This window comes from Momordica charantia (genome assembly GCF_013281855.1).
Source record: "Momordica charantia cultivar OHB3-1 chromosome 3 unlocalized genomic scaffold, Mcharantia_2.0 BLBB01000003.1, whole genome shotgun sequence".
Taxonomy (NCBI): Eukaryota; Viridiplantae; Streptophyta; class Magnoliopsida; order Cucurbitales; family Cucurbitaceae; genus Momordica; species Momordica charantia.
Window position 1 is genome coordinate 23,953,284 of NW_028275161.1, and position 16,299 is coordinate 23,969,582.

General features: G+C 38.5%; 1 protein-coding gene across 1 annotated transcript; it reads right to left on the minus strand.

Annotated features, from left to right (window-relative positions):
- Window positions 1-188: 188 nt before the first annotated feature.
- Window positions 189-16,021, minus strand: LOC111008609 (extra-large guanine nucleotide-binding protein 3). Its single transcript, XM_022281356.2, has 8 exons — window positions 14,912-16,021; window positions 14,701-14,838; window positions 13,060-13,164; window positions 12,790-12,975; window positions 12,133-12,352; window positions 1,988-2,232; window positions 1,145-1,314; window positions 189-1,053 (listed from the first exon to the last, which is right to left on the minus strand). The coding sequence occupies exons 1-8, from the start codon at window positions 15,920-15,922 to the stop codon at window positions 462-464; spliced, it is 2,667 nt and encodes an 888-aa protein (XP_022137048.1). The 5' UTR covers window positions 15,923-16,021; the 3' UTR covers window positions 189-461.
- Window positions 16,022-16,299: the final 278 nt, after the last annotated feature.

The window sequence follows — 16,299 nt, forward strand, 5'->3', positions numbered from 1 at the left end:
CCACTGTTCGATGGATAGGACAGGTCTTCTAAACCTCTAATATAGGTTCAAATCCTATTGGACGCAGTTCATCGGATCCATTGAAAAACAATGCGTTGGCCAGGGATGTGGATGTCGACCTTGAAAGTTGTCCTTATTATGATTATGAGCTGGGATGGTGTACGTGAATGGCAACGAGAACAAACAAATTGTGAGAAGACCTTGCCTTTTATTACTTAAATAAGGTACTCTTGCTATACAGACAACAAATCACCCCTAAATTCAGGTTAATAAATCAATCCCGCCCTCCCCCAGTCAAATACAATATTCCAATCTATTTCCTAAATCTATGAATCATAATTCCATTCAGAATTCAGACGAAAAAAAGTGGAAAACCAAAAATGTTAATTGAGAACGGCAAAAGCAATTCAACAGGCTATTCCATCCCTCTTGGTAAAAGAACCACGACCGTCCAGCTAGCCTCAACTGATTGGTAGATTATTCATGCCTGGTGAGGAACTTATTTCAGTGCTGTAGAATGACTCGTCTCCAGTGATATCATACAAATTATCGTCCTTCTCTTCTTCCCATTTGAGAACCTCTCTAACATACCTAAATGCATCATCCACTGAGGCCCGCTCTCGAGCTCGTGTGTGCCAAACAAACAACTTTTGGCCACTAATAGATAAATATAGCTCCTTGAATTTCACTGCAATGTAATAGTACGCTTGATGTGCCAGTGTCTGATTATTGTTGTGTGGTTTTACTGGGCAGAAGTCTTGGAACCACTCACAAGTCGATAATGGAACCTGGTTTATCTTTTCCTCAAATGCATCATATTTGTTTAACAGCAGGACAAAAGGGGTATTCCTAAAACAAGGGTGCCTCACCAAACGCTCAAACAAATTTCTACTAGCCAGCATTCTATTCTGCAGAGGACCCTTACTATGGGACCACATTTGGTCATAGTCACTCAAGGAAACACAAAATATCACGGCCCTCACGTCTTCAAACATTTCTAACCATTTGCAACCATCAACCAATCCTTTGGAATTTATTTGAATAAGTTGGTATCTGCGGCAAGAAAAAACAAACATAAACGTGAGAAGATGAAAATGGGAGTGAAGAAAAAAACACCATATAGGGAAGAAAAAGAACTTTTTACTTCGTTACTGGAGTGGGCAATTCTAGATTTTCACCATATACTTCAGACATGGGGCTTCTATCATCGAAAGAAAATTCCATAAAGGCAAGGCCATTGCTTTGACTGACTCCCTCAGCATACAATATATCCTTGTCAGAAGGCTCGTACTCATTGCTTGATATCTCTATCACCTGCAGAAACATCCATTAAAGATAATGAATTGGAGATTTGCAAATTAAATTATAACTATACACTTTTGAGGGGGGGAATAACGAAGTTCAAGAGTCAGCTTTATGGATAATATTCATTGTGATAAACCACATTTCACATAATCCAACGAACTATGAAAATAACGACAAAGCATGGAATGTGAGAGTTCTCCACCAATAGCAGTTTATAGAAGTCAATAGTAGAACAGTAGTTCTCCACCAATAGCAGTTTATAGAAGTCAATAGTAGAACAGTAGTTTAACTGTTTTTCTAGAAATAAATTTTCATTGATAAATGAAAGGAAAGAAAAAAGTTCAAGAAACAAACTCCCAAAGAGAGTGAAAAGAAATAGATTCCCCAAGCCAATAAAGAACAGTAGTCAACCGTGATTGATTATGGAAAAACTAGTAATTTGATTCAGAAATCTAGTATCCTGCACTTGACGCAATATCATCTCATAATTTTGCCTATATTTAAAGATTCGTACACTGCATGTCAAGCAATTATTTTTTTATGGTGGTTATCACAAATATTTTGATGGGTACAGAGCAGCTTTCCATCCTGTTTTCTGCCTTCTGAATAAAGAAAAGAACTGTCTAAGATGTGGTGCATAATGGAAATGTAACAAAATAATTTTTTAAAAACAGATGCATACCCGATCAAGAAAATATTTTGTAACATCAGGAAGGCTATGCAATTCTTCCCTTCTCCTGTATGTTTCCTGAAGTGCAGAATCTTTCCACAATTCATCCACAATTGGAGCATATTCACGTGTTGCAGCGGGAAAGAAAGCATCCAAGTCACCAGTAGCCATGATATTCAATAACCAATCAGAAAAGTGTTTGAATCTTTGGTTGATTGAATATACACATTGCTTACTTTCTATTACTCCTGTTTCAGCTGCATATACTTCACAAATCAGCGCATAACATACTCACCAAATTTTGGTTGATTAAATATCTATATTGCTTCCTTTTCAGCTCTTGAACATAGAGATTTAAGAATCCATACAAGGTTCTTTGCAGCTAAAATTAAAATCCATATAGGTGTCAAAGGCCAGAACACCAATAATCACAGATCAACAATATTATTTTCCAACTTCAACCACTTAATCAAAAGAGGGGAAGACTCAGACTGATATTATCTTTTATAAGAAACTAAACTTTCATTAAGAGAAATGAAAAACAAAAAGGACTGTACACCAAAAAAAATATATATATATATCTCCAACTATTAAGAATTAAAAACAAAAGATAATACGAAGCTCTATGGTTCTAGACATTCAAAGGGGGGCATGATCAGGGAAGCACCAAAAAGTAATTTCATATTTTTCTTCATAAAGGATAATGAGAAAAGAGATGGCAACAACTTTCTAAATCATTATTACAAAGAGTACACCCACAAGGCATGGGGTTCCTTTGCATCATATTTGCAGTGCGACCTCCTTGAGCAAGGGGGGGAAAATATTTTACCTTTCTAAGTGCTTACTCGCTCCAAATATTCTTAAGAAACTGCTTCGAAGGAATACCACCTCCTCTTCTTCTATTTTTTTCTTTCTTCTTCTACTTTTTTTTTTTAGAAGAAACAAACTTTTCATTGATAATATGAAAAGGAATAAAAATGCTCAAGGATACAAGCTCTCAATGGAAGCAAAGATGTAGAACATACGGATAAAAGAACAAAGGACCAAGGACACAATCAACCAGATGCAAAAGCAACATAAAAACTTATCGAAATGAAATCATCAATTTGAACAAATTTCATGTTCAAGAAAATTCGATGGCTCCTCTCTCACTCTCTCCTCCCTCTATCACTTTTCCTACGTCCTCAATACCTCCATTTTTTGTCTGACCATGTCCCAACCTCTCTGTAGCTCTCTTCCGCCTACAAATATTACCAATAGCCTCGAGGAAGATCACGAGTAGAGTTGAAACCAAAATGTTTGGTTGTGGTTTCAACTCGGAAAGAAGAGGATGATTCTTAAAGAGCACTAAAAGTCAACTTAAGAGATTATTTTCTATTTCGATAGAAGAGGTGGTTGCAATCTGGATAACGACAACCTTCAAGACATCCTCCTCTCTCCCCAAATCCACAAGTTCTTCAGGAAAACTGATTGTAAGGATGGTTTTATATGGATGCAAAAGATCGAGAACAGAAGGGGAAGCTTTTTGGAATTAACAAGGGTCCTGGCAAGTGGGGGCAAGTGTAACTTGGTGGTTCCGTCAGATGTTGACTTCAAAGGGTGGATAACCTTCAGAGAAATGCTACTGAACTTCATGAACGCTAAAGAGGAGAATGATCAGAAGCAAAGTACAACAAGGGTTAAGTCTTACGCAGAGATGGTCAAGCCCCAAAAAATTCTACCTCTACCAGAGATGGTCAAGCCCCAGAACAAGGAGAAGAAGGAGATTTAAGAGTTTTAGTGGTGTAAAACCAAAGAGAAAGAAATCTTATTCAAGGTTTCTAATTTGAAAATACAAAGGACCGGTCCTTTTAAAGGCAAAAGCCAACGGCTAGAAGCCTAACATAAAGCAAGCCAACGGCTAATAGCCTAACCGAAAGCTACTTAACATGAAACCTCCCTAACCGACTAGTACAAACGGATTAGATAGGTTATTATTACATCAAATTCCCTCCCTCTAAAAAGGAACTCATCCTCGAGTTTACTCAACTAGTTGAAATGAATCTGGGGCCTTGTATTCATAGATGTCCACGATATTGAAAACGGGATGGATCCGAATGTCCTCGAGTAGGTTGACTCGAAAGGCGTTGTCTCCATATTTCTTTAATATTTCTAAAGGCCCAATCTTCTTGTCGTGCAGTTTATGATAGGTTCCTTTAGGAAATCTGGACTTCTTGAGATGGACCATGACAAGTCACCGACTCCAAAAGATTTAGCTCTGCGAACGTCTGCATCTACTTTGTAATGAGCTGCTGCTTTAGTGAGATTATCTACTACTTCCTCGTGCAACTCGATTATCTTCTCAGCCATTTGTTCTGCCTCTACACTAAGATCAACAGAAGCGGGTTAGTTAGCTAAATCCACAGTTAATCTAGGGAGTTTAGTGTAAACAATTTCAAAGGGACACTTCCCTGTTGAACGGTTACGCATATGGTTGTAAGCAAACTCAGCTTGCGCCAGTGTCAGATCCCACTGTTTAGGCTTGTTACTTCCTAGGCAGCGAATTAGGTTACCTAATGTCCGGTAAGTCACCTCTGTTTGGCCGTCTGTTTGGGGGTGGCTTGTTGTGCTGAATTTCAAACCGGTATTGAACTTTTTCCACAATGTCTTCCAGAAATAACTTAGGAACTTAACGTCCCTATCAGAAACAATTATCTTAGGTATTCCATGCAGCCGAACAATGTCTCTAAAAAACAGATTGGCAATGTAAATTGCATCTGAAGTTTTTTTACAAGGTAAAAAGTGGGACATCTTGCTGAATCTATCCACTATAACCCTAACAGAATCATACCCACACTGTGTTTTAGGAAGACCAAGGACAAAATCCATTGATAGGTCTCCCCAAATGGATTCCAGGATTGGCAGAGGAGTATAGAGGCCTATATTCTGGCTTTGGCCTTTGGCTTTTTGGCAGATAAGACAACGATTTACAAAGTTATGAACATCCTTTCGGATTTGAGGCCAAAAGAATCTTTGTGCCACCAAATCAAAAGTTTTATCCTTGCCAAAATGCCCTGCTAAGCCCCCGGCTTGTAAATCCTTTATTAGAGTTTCGCGTAAAGAAGTATGTGGAATACACAAGCGATCTCCTTTAAATAGAAATCCATTCATGATGAGAAAGTCATCACATTGAACATGGTGTTGGCATTTAAGCCACGTATCATGGAAATCACTATCATGTTCATAGGAAGTTGGAAGATGTTCAAATGCTACTACTTGGCCGGATAAGAGAGTTAAAAGGTTAGCTTTTCTACTTAGGGCATCAGCTACTTTATTAATAATGTCGGCTTTGTGTTTAATGACAAAGTCAAATTTCTGTATAAAAGCAATCCATCATGTGTGCATCCTATTAATAGTTTTTTGAGTTTGTAAAAGTTTGAGGGAAAAGTGATCGGTGAAGAGGATAAATTTCTTACCTATAAGATAGTGTTCCCATTGTCTCAATGCTCGGATTAAGGCGTATAGTTCTTGCTCATAAGTGCACCATTTTTGTCTAGGTGGTGTTAACTTTTCACTAAAATACTCGATGGGATGGTTTTGTTGAGACAAGACAACACCTATACTAATACCGAAAGCATCTACGACTACTTCAAAACGCTGGTTGAAATCTGGAAGTCCTAATACCTGAGTGGTGTTGAGTTGTTCTTTAAGGATATTGAAGCTCTTAGTTTGTTCGGAATCCCATTGAAATTGTCCCTTCTTTAGACATTCTGTGAGGGGTGCAGCAAGTGTGCTGAAATGTCGAATAAACTTCCTATAGAAAGAAGCTAGTCCTAAAAAACATTGAACATCTTTAACACTAGTAGGTAGGGGCCATTGTTTTATAGCTGCAATTTTGGTTGGATCTACTGAGATGCCAAATTGAGAGATGAGGAAGCCTAGGAAGGATATCTGTGGCGCCAAAAAACAACATTTTTTAAGATTAATGTGAAGTTGGTTCTGTTCTAAGGTTTGGAAAATTGTTCGTAAGTGGGACAGGTGTTCCTCTTTGGATCTACTATAAACCAATATATCATCAAAGTAAACGACAACAAAATGGTTAAGAAAAGGAAGTAGTACCTGGTTCATCAATTGCATAAACGTACTAGGAGCATGGACAAGCCGAAAGGCATGACTAGCCATTCGAAAAGACCCTCGTTTGTTTTGAATGCTGTTTTCCATTCGTCATCGAGTTGTATTCCGATTTGATGATATCCGCTCTTAAGGTCTATCTTAGAGAATATTTGTGCCCCACTTAGTTGGTGTAATAGGTCAGAGAGGCGGGGAATAGGAAAGCGGTATTTTATAGTAATCTTATTGATGGCCCGGCTATCAACACACATTCGCCACGAGCCATCTTTCTTGGGTGCTAGGAGGACCGGTATAGCACAAGGACTCAAGCTAGGCCGGATATGTCCTTTATCTAACAGTTCTTGTACTTGAGAGTGGAGAATTTGATATTCTTTCGGGCTCATTCTATAATGTGGCAGATGGGGTAGGGTGGCACCAGGTATGAAATCGATTCGGTATTGAATGTTTCTTAAAGGAGGTAGGTCAGTAGGTTCATGTGACAAGATAGGAAAGTCATTTAGGAGTTTTTGAATATCCAGGTGGTGATTTGTATCTAGTTGTTGTGAGGTGTCTCATTTGACTATTAAGGCAAGAAGTAAGGAATCATATTTTTGTAAGAATTGTTTTCCATTAATAAGAGAGAAAAGGTGACTAGAACTTGTACTCTTATCCTGTTTGTTGTTTGTGCTTGTTTGTTGTTTGTTCTTTATATCAGCAGCAGAAGGAAGAAGGACAATTTGCTTACCCATCCAAGAGAATTCATAGGCATTTTCTCTTCCCTTATGTATGGTTTGGAGGTCAACTGCCATGGTCTGCCAAGCAAGATATGACAGGCATCCATTTCTAACACATCACAGATTATTTGATTCTTGTATTGGTTTCCTATGGACAGGGGAACTGTACATACAGAAGAAACAGTAGCCTCACCCCCTTCTCTTATCCAAGAGACCTTATATGGATGGGGTAGGGATCAACTTTTAATTGCAAGGCTGTTACCAGTTTTTGTGAGACCGTGTTTTCACTCAATGATTACATTACATATCTTGTCATTGATGGTGCAGCGCGTTCTGAAAAGGGAGTTTCTTTGAGGTTGTACTTCTACCTTAGGTGTAAGGAGGACATTTTGAAGGACGCAGCTGAGGGCATCCCCCTCATCAGGCCCGATATACGTGGGGTCATCCTCAGCTGGAAGATCGAAATCTTGCTCCACATTGTCCTCATCATCCACCAAGGCCAACGCACGTCTCTGGGGACATTCGTTAGATAGATGACCAATCTGTCCACACCTAAAACATTTGCCCAAAGTTGGGCGAACATAAGGATTAGTTCCACGTTTATATGAGGTCAGTAGTTTTAAGAGGAAGCGACTTAGCTTGTCCATTTGAAGTTTTAATTGTTGCAGAAGTGGAGGAGCCGCCAATTTGAAGTTGTTCGTATCAACTGAAGCTGCTTTTGATGTGGAAGGTTTGTCCCAAGTGATGCGGCGAGCAGGAGTTCGGAACCGTTTCTTGTCGATCTTTTCTTCAATCTTCGTAGCCATGACTATAGCGTCTATGAGAAGGTTGATAGGTTGCATATCCATTTGATCCTGAATGTCGTCGCGGAGGCCATCCACAAACCTCGCAATTTTGTAATCTTCACTTTCAGCTAAATTGGTACGTGCGCCCAAACGATGAAAGGCTTCAGTGTAATCAGCGACGGTTTTAGCGCCTTGTCTGCACCGTTGGTACTGCTGGTATAATATTTGCTCGAAGTTGGGCGGTAACATAAGAGGCGAAGCATTCTAGACCAACTACAAATTGGTCGCTTGCCCAGTCTGCGCCTATTAATCTCAAGTTGATCCCACCACGCCGACGCATCTGCTTGAAGCTTAAAGGCCACCAATCGCACTTTCTTGTCGTCTGGGGTATTGGTGTAATCGAAGGAATTTTCGACATTTTTTACCCAGTCCAGAAAAGCCTCCACATCCATTTTCCCATTGAACGTTGGTAGATCTATCTTCATCCTGAAATCAATATGAACACCTCCTCGTTCGGCATTGTATTTGTTCCTAGCAAACCGAGGGTTTTGTTGAAAAAATTCATCATCATCTTCCGATGAATCAGAATCTTGAACCCTTAATCGCATTTCTTGATTCCTTCGGTCTCTTCCATCATGGTTTCTTGGAGCTTCAAGTGGTCTTGGATTGTTTCTTGGTTGGTTTCTTGGTCGATTTGCCTCCCCTGTATGCTGCAAATCATTGCGAAGCCGCTCTTGCTCGTCCGATATGAGCTCCAATTGCCTACCAAGATTTTCTAATAAGCCGTGTATGTCTTGGACGTTTGCACGGACTTCTCCCAAGGAATCTTCCATCAACAACAATCGATTGATGGTAGATTTTGGAGAAAAAACTTGTGGAGTTGAAGGATCCACGGGTCCTTTGTTGGGGTTTACTGGAAGTTTTCCAGCCATCAGGTCCTAAGGTTTTTGTCAGGGCTCTGAAACCAAATTTGGTGTAAAACCAAAGAGAAAGAAATCTTATTCAAGTTTTCTAATTTGAAAATACAAAGGACTGATCCTTTTAAAGGCAAAATCCAACGGCTAGAAGGCTAACAGAAAGCAAGCCAACGGCTAATAGCCTTACCGAAAGCTACTTAACATGAAACCTCCCTAACCGACTAGTACAAACGGATTAGATAGGTTATTATTACATCATTTAGGCTGAGAAACTACCATAGTGGTGACAAGGATGGATTTCCACGATGATTGGAGGAGGATTTTAGAGGTGTTTCAACATCAAATCGAGAAAAATTCATCATAAATCCTTTGGTATTTCAAGACTTGTTTTATGTGTTTATGAAGGTCTTCGAATTCTCCCATGGTGATCCTTGGCTAGTTTTCCTCCTCATTGTTGTTTTCATCGTTCATGTTCATTTGGGTTATATTTCCCTTTTATTATTTTGTGTTCCGTTTTTCATTTTGTTCCTTTTCATTTAATAATGAGAAGCCGTATCTTGTTAAGTTCTTTTTTTTTTATATAAGAAACCTGAGAAGTATATTACTCACAAAAAAGAGATACAACTCCAGGGGCGGGGGTAGAGGGAGCCCCCTCCCACAGGAACTAGTTCAAGAAAGCACTTCAATTTTAGAGGATCAAAGTGAGGGAGTAATAACAAAAGAATTTACTACAAGTGTAGCACCACCTAGAAGCTATGAGTTGTACAATGCTCCAAAAGTTTGATAAGTTAGGACAAATATTCTCAAAGGATCTCCAACTTCTTTCAATCCATACATTCCACAAGAAGCCACTGTAGCATAATTCTAAAGAGCTCTAGCTTTGTGCTTGAAGCTTCCACCCGCAAGAGCCTGCAGTATCCAGTCATCTACTGTCTTTAGGAGGTAACAACTAATGTTTAAGGCTTTGAAGAGGAGTGACCAGCAAGCTTTGGTGTAAGAGCAGCGAAGGAAAATATGATCTGAAGACTCTTCATCTTCTGTGCACGGGGGCACACCGAGGGGTAAAGGACCCAATTTTGCATCTTTTTTGAAGTCTGTCGTGTGTGTTCAGCCCCCTATGAGCCAATGATCACAAGAAGACTTCTATCTTATTTGGATATCTAAAGTTCCAAATGGCTTTAAGGACCATGAACTTCAAGACTTGCCGCCACTTGCCTTGGTGGTAAAAAAAAACCAGAATTGTCAAGCTTCCACCATATCTTTTCCTTCTCCCAACTGGACAGCATCTATTTTAGTATCTTGTTAAAAGAAAAGGAAAAAAAAGAGAGAGAGAGGAGGAGGAAAGGAAAAGAAGGAAAAAACATAGAAGAAGAAAGATGAAACAAGAGTATTACAAGTCCTTGGCTTCCTTCTGAATTTTGAAATGTTTCTTTGTTTTCATGCATTCCCATATTGGTGTCAGTCGTTTCTTTTGGCTTAGCCCACCAACATAGAGACAAAAGACAATAGTGTCTTATGCAAATTGGAGGTGATTAATTTTGACCTCATTTTCCCCAATTTCTAAACCTAAAGGAACACTCGTTTCTGAACCTATTCAAAAGTCTACATAGAACATTAGCAACCATGAGAAAAAGGAAAGGAGAAAGGGGGTTTCTTTCTCTAGAGGCCAAAATTTTTCGGTCTTCTGACCTTCATTTAGAAAGATTGAGAGCTTTGAGCCAAAGACACAAATGCAAGTCCACTTGAGCCATTTAACCTCGGAGCCTTTAACTCCATTACTAAAAAAAGGAAGTTCCAGTATGAGCTTAAAAATCCAACTTTTCACTTTTCTTCTGATCAAACCTTCCATAATTTCATTCACAACAAGGACGGGATCTTGAATTTGCCTACTACCTACAAAAGCATATTGAACTTTAGATATAATATCTAGAAAATGAGGCTTTAATCTTTTTGAGAACCTTGTATTATAATTTTGTAGACACTATTCACCAAGTTAATAGGTCTATAATCTTCCACCTTCACGGTCTTCGATCTTCCAAGGATGAGCACCAACAAGGGTCTCCTCGAGACGAGCATTTTAGAATCCTTTCTCGAAAAAATGTTGAAATAATTCAAGAAGACCGTCTCTAATAATATTCCAACATTGTAGAATGAACTCCATAAAATAACCATCTAGGATTGGGGCCATATTTTCACCTATGTTGCAAATAGCATTATGAATTTTGGCTTCCTGCACCAAGAGTGAAACCATTGGCAAGACTTGGGGTATCTTCGTCCTACTGGCTAGAGGTCTCAGTTTAAACCATTGGATGAGCTTAATACAAGCTTCCCTTCCACTGCATAATTGCGCTACTACTTGATGTCTCCCAGTTTCGGGCCTTGAGGCGGGTGCGAGTGCCCCCGTGTGTGGAGGAACAAAACTCCAATTCCCGGTTATCAAAAAAAAAAAACTTCCTCAAAAGGGTTCTCCCTTAACCTCTAAATCAGCTTAACTATCCTCTAAATCAGTTTAACTTCATTATAACCCAAGGAGGATACATAAAAAGCTTTAAGATTTTTTTTTTTTTTAAATCCTCTAAAAAGATGAAATAATCTCAAGCTCAATCTCTCTGTCCTAAACTAAACAAAAGCCATTATCACCACCAGCTCACTTTTCATAAATTTCTCCTAGCAAAAGCAAAACCGAAGAAAGTCATATTCTCCTCTCTTTCAGCCATTTGATTTTACATCTTAGGATCCAATGTTGGGCTTTATTGAAAGAAAGATGAAGAAACTCCAGTTGAAAAAGCTCTGCTGTCTTGGTCTCCCTTGTGGACAGAATGAAATTATCTTCCTGACGCCCCAGAAAAGGCACCGTGGTCCTAATTTTTACCGTCTTTCTTGGATGGTTGGACCTTCATGTGACCAACATACAGATAAAATTTAATCAAAGTATCAACACCATTAAATCTAATTCCTTGTGAAGAACCAATATATTTTGCCTTTTCCCTATCATTCTGCTTTATGAAACCTTCAATTCAGAATGTTAAGAGAGAAATTGGGACTCATCGACACTTTTCAGCCATGAGTTCACTCACACCACAGACGTAGTAGATGTCATAACCAAAAATATCATGCACGGGTTAATCATGATGTGGTACCACCCGAGTCAATTCCATGAGTGGAATTGATCAATGATTTTATCTGAATATTGTTTTTTTTTTATTTATCTGAATATTGGTTTATAGTACACCAGAACCTTTTACACATGCTATCAGAGATTGCTACAATCTGTTAATGTCATTCTCATTATTTGACCCACTGCTTACTAAATCCATGGTGTCTTTGCAGTCTGATGAAGTATCATCACAAAAGAAATTTTACTCAACAATTTGGGATTACTAAACAAAAAATTCTACTCAACAATTTGGGATTAATTTAATTAAAAATAAAACCCTTAAATATCCCTATAATGAATAAATCTTTTCGAGTGAAAAACTTAGATTATTTTATCTGTAGGGAAATAAAATATTCGAACCAAGATGTAACTGATTTATCACTAACAAAAAATGGAGTTACATTTCTTTTCAATGGTGGAAAATTAAAATTAAGATTTCTAATTAACAAGCAGAACTTTATAAGCAACCCCAGACCTGAGGCAGCCTTTCCAGCATCCAAACAAGTGGCTTTTTTCTCTACTATAGCAGTTCCTCCAAATTTGTCACCAGTTTCCTTCTCAATAATAGCTTCTTCTTCAAATCGTTCCCGGCCCTCAAGTAACGTACTAAGATACTTGTATATATTGCTTTGAATCATAAGCTTTATACTCTGGAGCTCTTCTGGAGTAAACTTGTTCCCATATAAAAATTTGGCCTGTTCCATAAAGCCAGGGCAAGAATACATGAACGTTAAAAAAAAATGCTATAAAATTCCAGATTTAAAATATTAAGAAAGAATAGACCTTTCACTAACGAGAGTACATCCAAATCACAAATTATCATCTATCAATGAAAAGTTGTTTCTTGTTAAAAGAAAAAAGAAGTTGATCGAATGGTTTAGCGAAACAAACAAATCATCATTATTGCTTATTATTATTATTATATTAAAAAACCTTAGATCAGCATACATGCACCTCGCATAAATATTGGATCATAATAAGCTCGCATAAATATCGGATCACAATAAGCTTTTGTCGCTGAAGATGGCAAGAGAAATATATAAGATTGGAAATTAAATGAAATAGGAGCAATTTGGAAACTAATTAAGTGCTTGTGCTTGATTCAGGGCAAAATAAATAATGTGCCACATGCCTGTTTAAACAAAGTGCTAGTTCCAGTTCCTTCAATCCCAAACAAGAGAAGCTTATGAATTCTCCCATGCTCCAAATACTCCGGCACAGACCTGCTAGATATGGTAGTTGGATCTTCTTTTTCCCCATGGGGATTGCCGGGAGGTACTGGGAGTGAAAATAATGAACACAACAAGCGGGTTGATGCCTGCCTACGAATAGTCATTATATAATCAGCATGATAAAGTGTTTACTACAATTAAAAACAAAAGGTAAATGCATATGATAGAACCTTTCCCCATATGTTCCCTTTAATGTTATTTTGACCCTCTTCCTCATAAGATCCATCATCATACACCCAGAAATGAGTGTCTCGAGGACACTGCACATTGGCCAGCTGAGAAAAATGGGCACGGTAAGAGCAAAACGCAGATAGTTTTCAACAGAAAAAGCACAATAAGAATGCCCCTTCCCTCAACATGATCACAGACAAACATAATAAACAAAAAAAAGTTCATTTTGTATCTTTGAATATTTTATGTTCCTTTTCATTTATCAATGAAAAGTTCGTTCCTTGTAAGAAAAAAATAATAAATAAAATTTTAAAAAATACCAACGAAGGGGTGATTGGGTTTTCAAACACATTAAGGTTAAGGTTGATTCAAATTAGGTAACTTCAGGTTAGTTTCAAGATTAATGGAGATCAGTAGCTGTTGCGTTGGCAATAAGTATTTCTGCATTTGGTTTGATAAAGGTTTATTCTTTGTTGAACATAAGAGTTGTAATTGTAAGTTACCTCTTCATTAATCTCAAGTAGTTTGGTTGGAAAATATTTTAGTCAAATTGCTGCATCCTCATGTTTATATAGTTTTCAGATATAGTGAGACTAAGACATCAGTATGGTACTTGTCGAATTCAAAAGCATCATGTTGATTTTATTTGGCATTTTGAATGTGTTGTGTGGCCAAAATCTAGGGGTTTGAAAAGAATTTTATTCCAGGGAAAAGTATGAAAGGATGGCCAGTATTTTGGAACATGCTGAAGATGTCTTTTCTTCTTTTTTTTTTAACAATAAACAAATTTTCATATCAATGAAAAGGAAAAAAAGTTCAAGGATACAAACTCCCGAAGGAGAGATAGAAAAATAGAAAAGAACAAAATAGAAAAGAGACTCAACGAGGAGCAATATAGATAATATAAAGACAATAAAAAAGCCAATAAGACCACCCTAAACATGCTGAAGATGTTTTAATAAAGTTCAATGAGAAGCCTAAGTCAAATCAACCAATTTCAAAATTTGTCTCTTGGTTTTCATATGCTAATGAGAAATCCAAGCCAAAACAGCCAAATTCGGACTCTACCTCTCGATTTTCATATGCTGAAATGGTGAAGAAAAGCATGAGTACTGGGTCAGGGAAGAAACTGAGATGCCCGATATTGATTGGGAAAATATGATAATCATCACCAAAATATGTGAACATGAAGAATGGAAAGACATCTCTTTGCTTTGAAGAATAAATTTTCTCAAAATTGTCGTCTTTTTTTTTTAACAAGATACGAATCTTTCGTTAATGTATGAAAATGAACCAAATTTGTTGAAAGATACAAATCCTAGAAAGGGTGAAATGGAAAAAAGACATGAAAGAAATAAGATACAATAAAGCAGCCAAAAAGAAGCTAAAAGATACAATAATACACTAAAAAATAATGCAGTAGTAAAAAAGGCCTCCCAATTAGAGCATATGATGCTAGAGTAACTATCAAAGAGATTGGAAAGATAACACCATTTTGAAGCTTTAGGCAATACAGAAGCTTCGAATTTGACAAAGTATTAAAGTCAGCCAAAATATTAACCAATCCTTTCTCCCTGCTTCTTTTTTCTCTTCTATTCTGGTCATTTATGAAAATATAAAGCGTACTTGATAGTTGATACCTTCAATACTCTGAGCTCAATCTTTGTGATTTCACGTCCATTTATAAAAACTTTTGTGTTCCCTTTGCTCGCATCCGCCCTAAGCTTACCTCCAACACTCAGTTTTGAACTAATTATCCTATCAGGCTTCTCTCCCTCCTGAAATCAAACTAACGGTAAATAAATGATGCGTAGAAGATTGTCAATGGATATGGACTGATTTTCTTTTCACCTTTCCCCAAAGCCCTGAATCCTTGTCGTACCAATACCTTCCCGGTTTCAACTTCTGCGGAGGGACCTCACAGCCCAAAATCTCGGCCAATTCTTCTGGACGTAATTGCCTTCCGTTCACAATTAGCTGCTCGGGTCGAAGCTGATTAGCCGGGCACTCCTTTTCAGCTTTCAGTATCTGCTCAATCTCCAAAGGGCTACATACTCTTGATAAAACCCTGGAACACTTGCCCAAAATTGGTCTCTTCAACTCGGCTATCGGCCGCCCAATGCAGCTCACGCACTTCCGTCCCTCTGGCATTGATCCCATTGCCTTTAGTAAACAATTACCGCAGTACTGTGCATCACAGACCAAACAAGCTTCCCTCTCTTTCAACCGATTCCCTCTCTTGCATCTACCACAAATTCCTTTCTTTTTCGATCGTTTTTCCTGGGCACGGGATACGGCCGGGGATGTAGTCGCATCGGTCGTGCACGACCTGGGAGAGGAAAATACATCTTCGTCGTCGTCTTCCGAATCTCTCGGAGTAACGAACGTCACAGTGTTTGCACGCTTCCCTTCGATCGTAGCAGGTTCGGACTCTAGATTCAAGTCCCGAACGCACAATTCTGAACTGAACACCTCGTCTACGCCATTTGCAAACTCTGAGCGTTCACTATTCTGTGATTCCAATTGAACTATTGAAACTGAAGATGATCTATGACTCTCCACTGGACTACGAGGGACTGATCCATTTCTTAACCGATTGAACCTGGAAGCCCTGGGAGCAATAGGATAGACAACCGGAATCGAAGAGGTGTCGGAGACCGGAACGATGGAAGGAGAGAGGATCGAAACTGAATCCAAATCAAGCGGGTCAATTTTCGGTAGCTCATGAGCCACGGGAGGGCCTTGATACTCAACGGCGATCGAGTAATCAAGGTGTTCTTCGTCTGGTAAAGGTGCTCCAGCAGGCAGCATCCTCCGTAAAGCCTCTTGCCAAGCATTCTCCTCATCGGTCTCTGAAGCCATGAGGAGTTGATGAGTGGAGAGAAGTATGACCACTTCGTAAAACCAAAAAAAAAATGGCGAAGAATCATGGGGCGGGCCAATGTTCGGAAGAGTTGTGGGAGGTGGGAGGCGGCATTTGTAGACGGAGAGAGTTAACGGATACGTTAAAAGCAGACGGGCAAACGCTTCATAATTTACGTATAATAATTGAGATATACCTCCAACTAAGAAAAACGGCGAGTTCGAATCCTCTCCCCCAACATATTATACATAAAATAAATATTTATTTGAAATTGAATCAAACAGTGGGACCTAGTTCAGATTAGGTAATCTCGTTCACTAAAATGAACCATTTCATCATTCTCATTCTTTGTTCCGTGGTTCCTCATATTTATTGT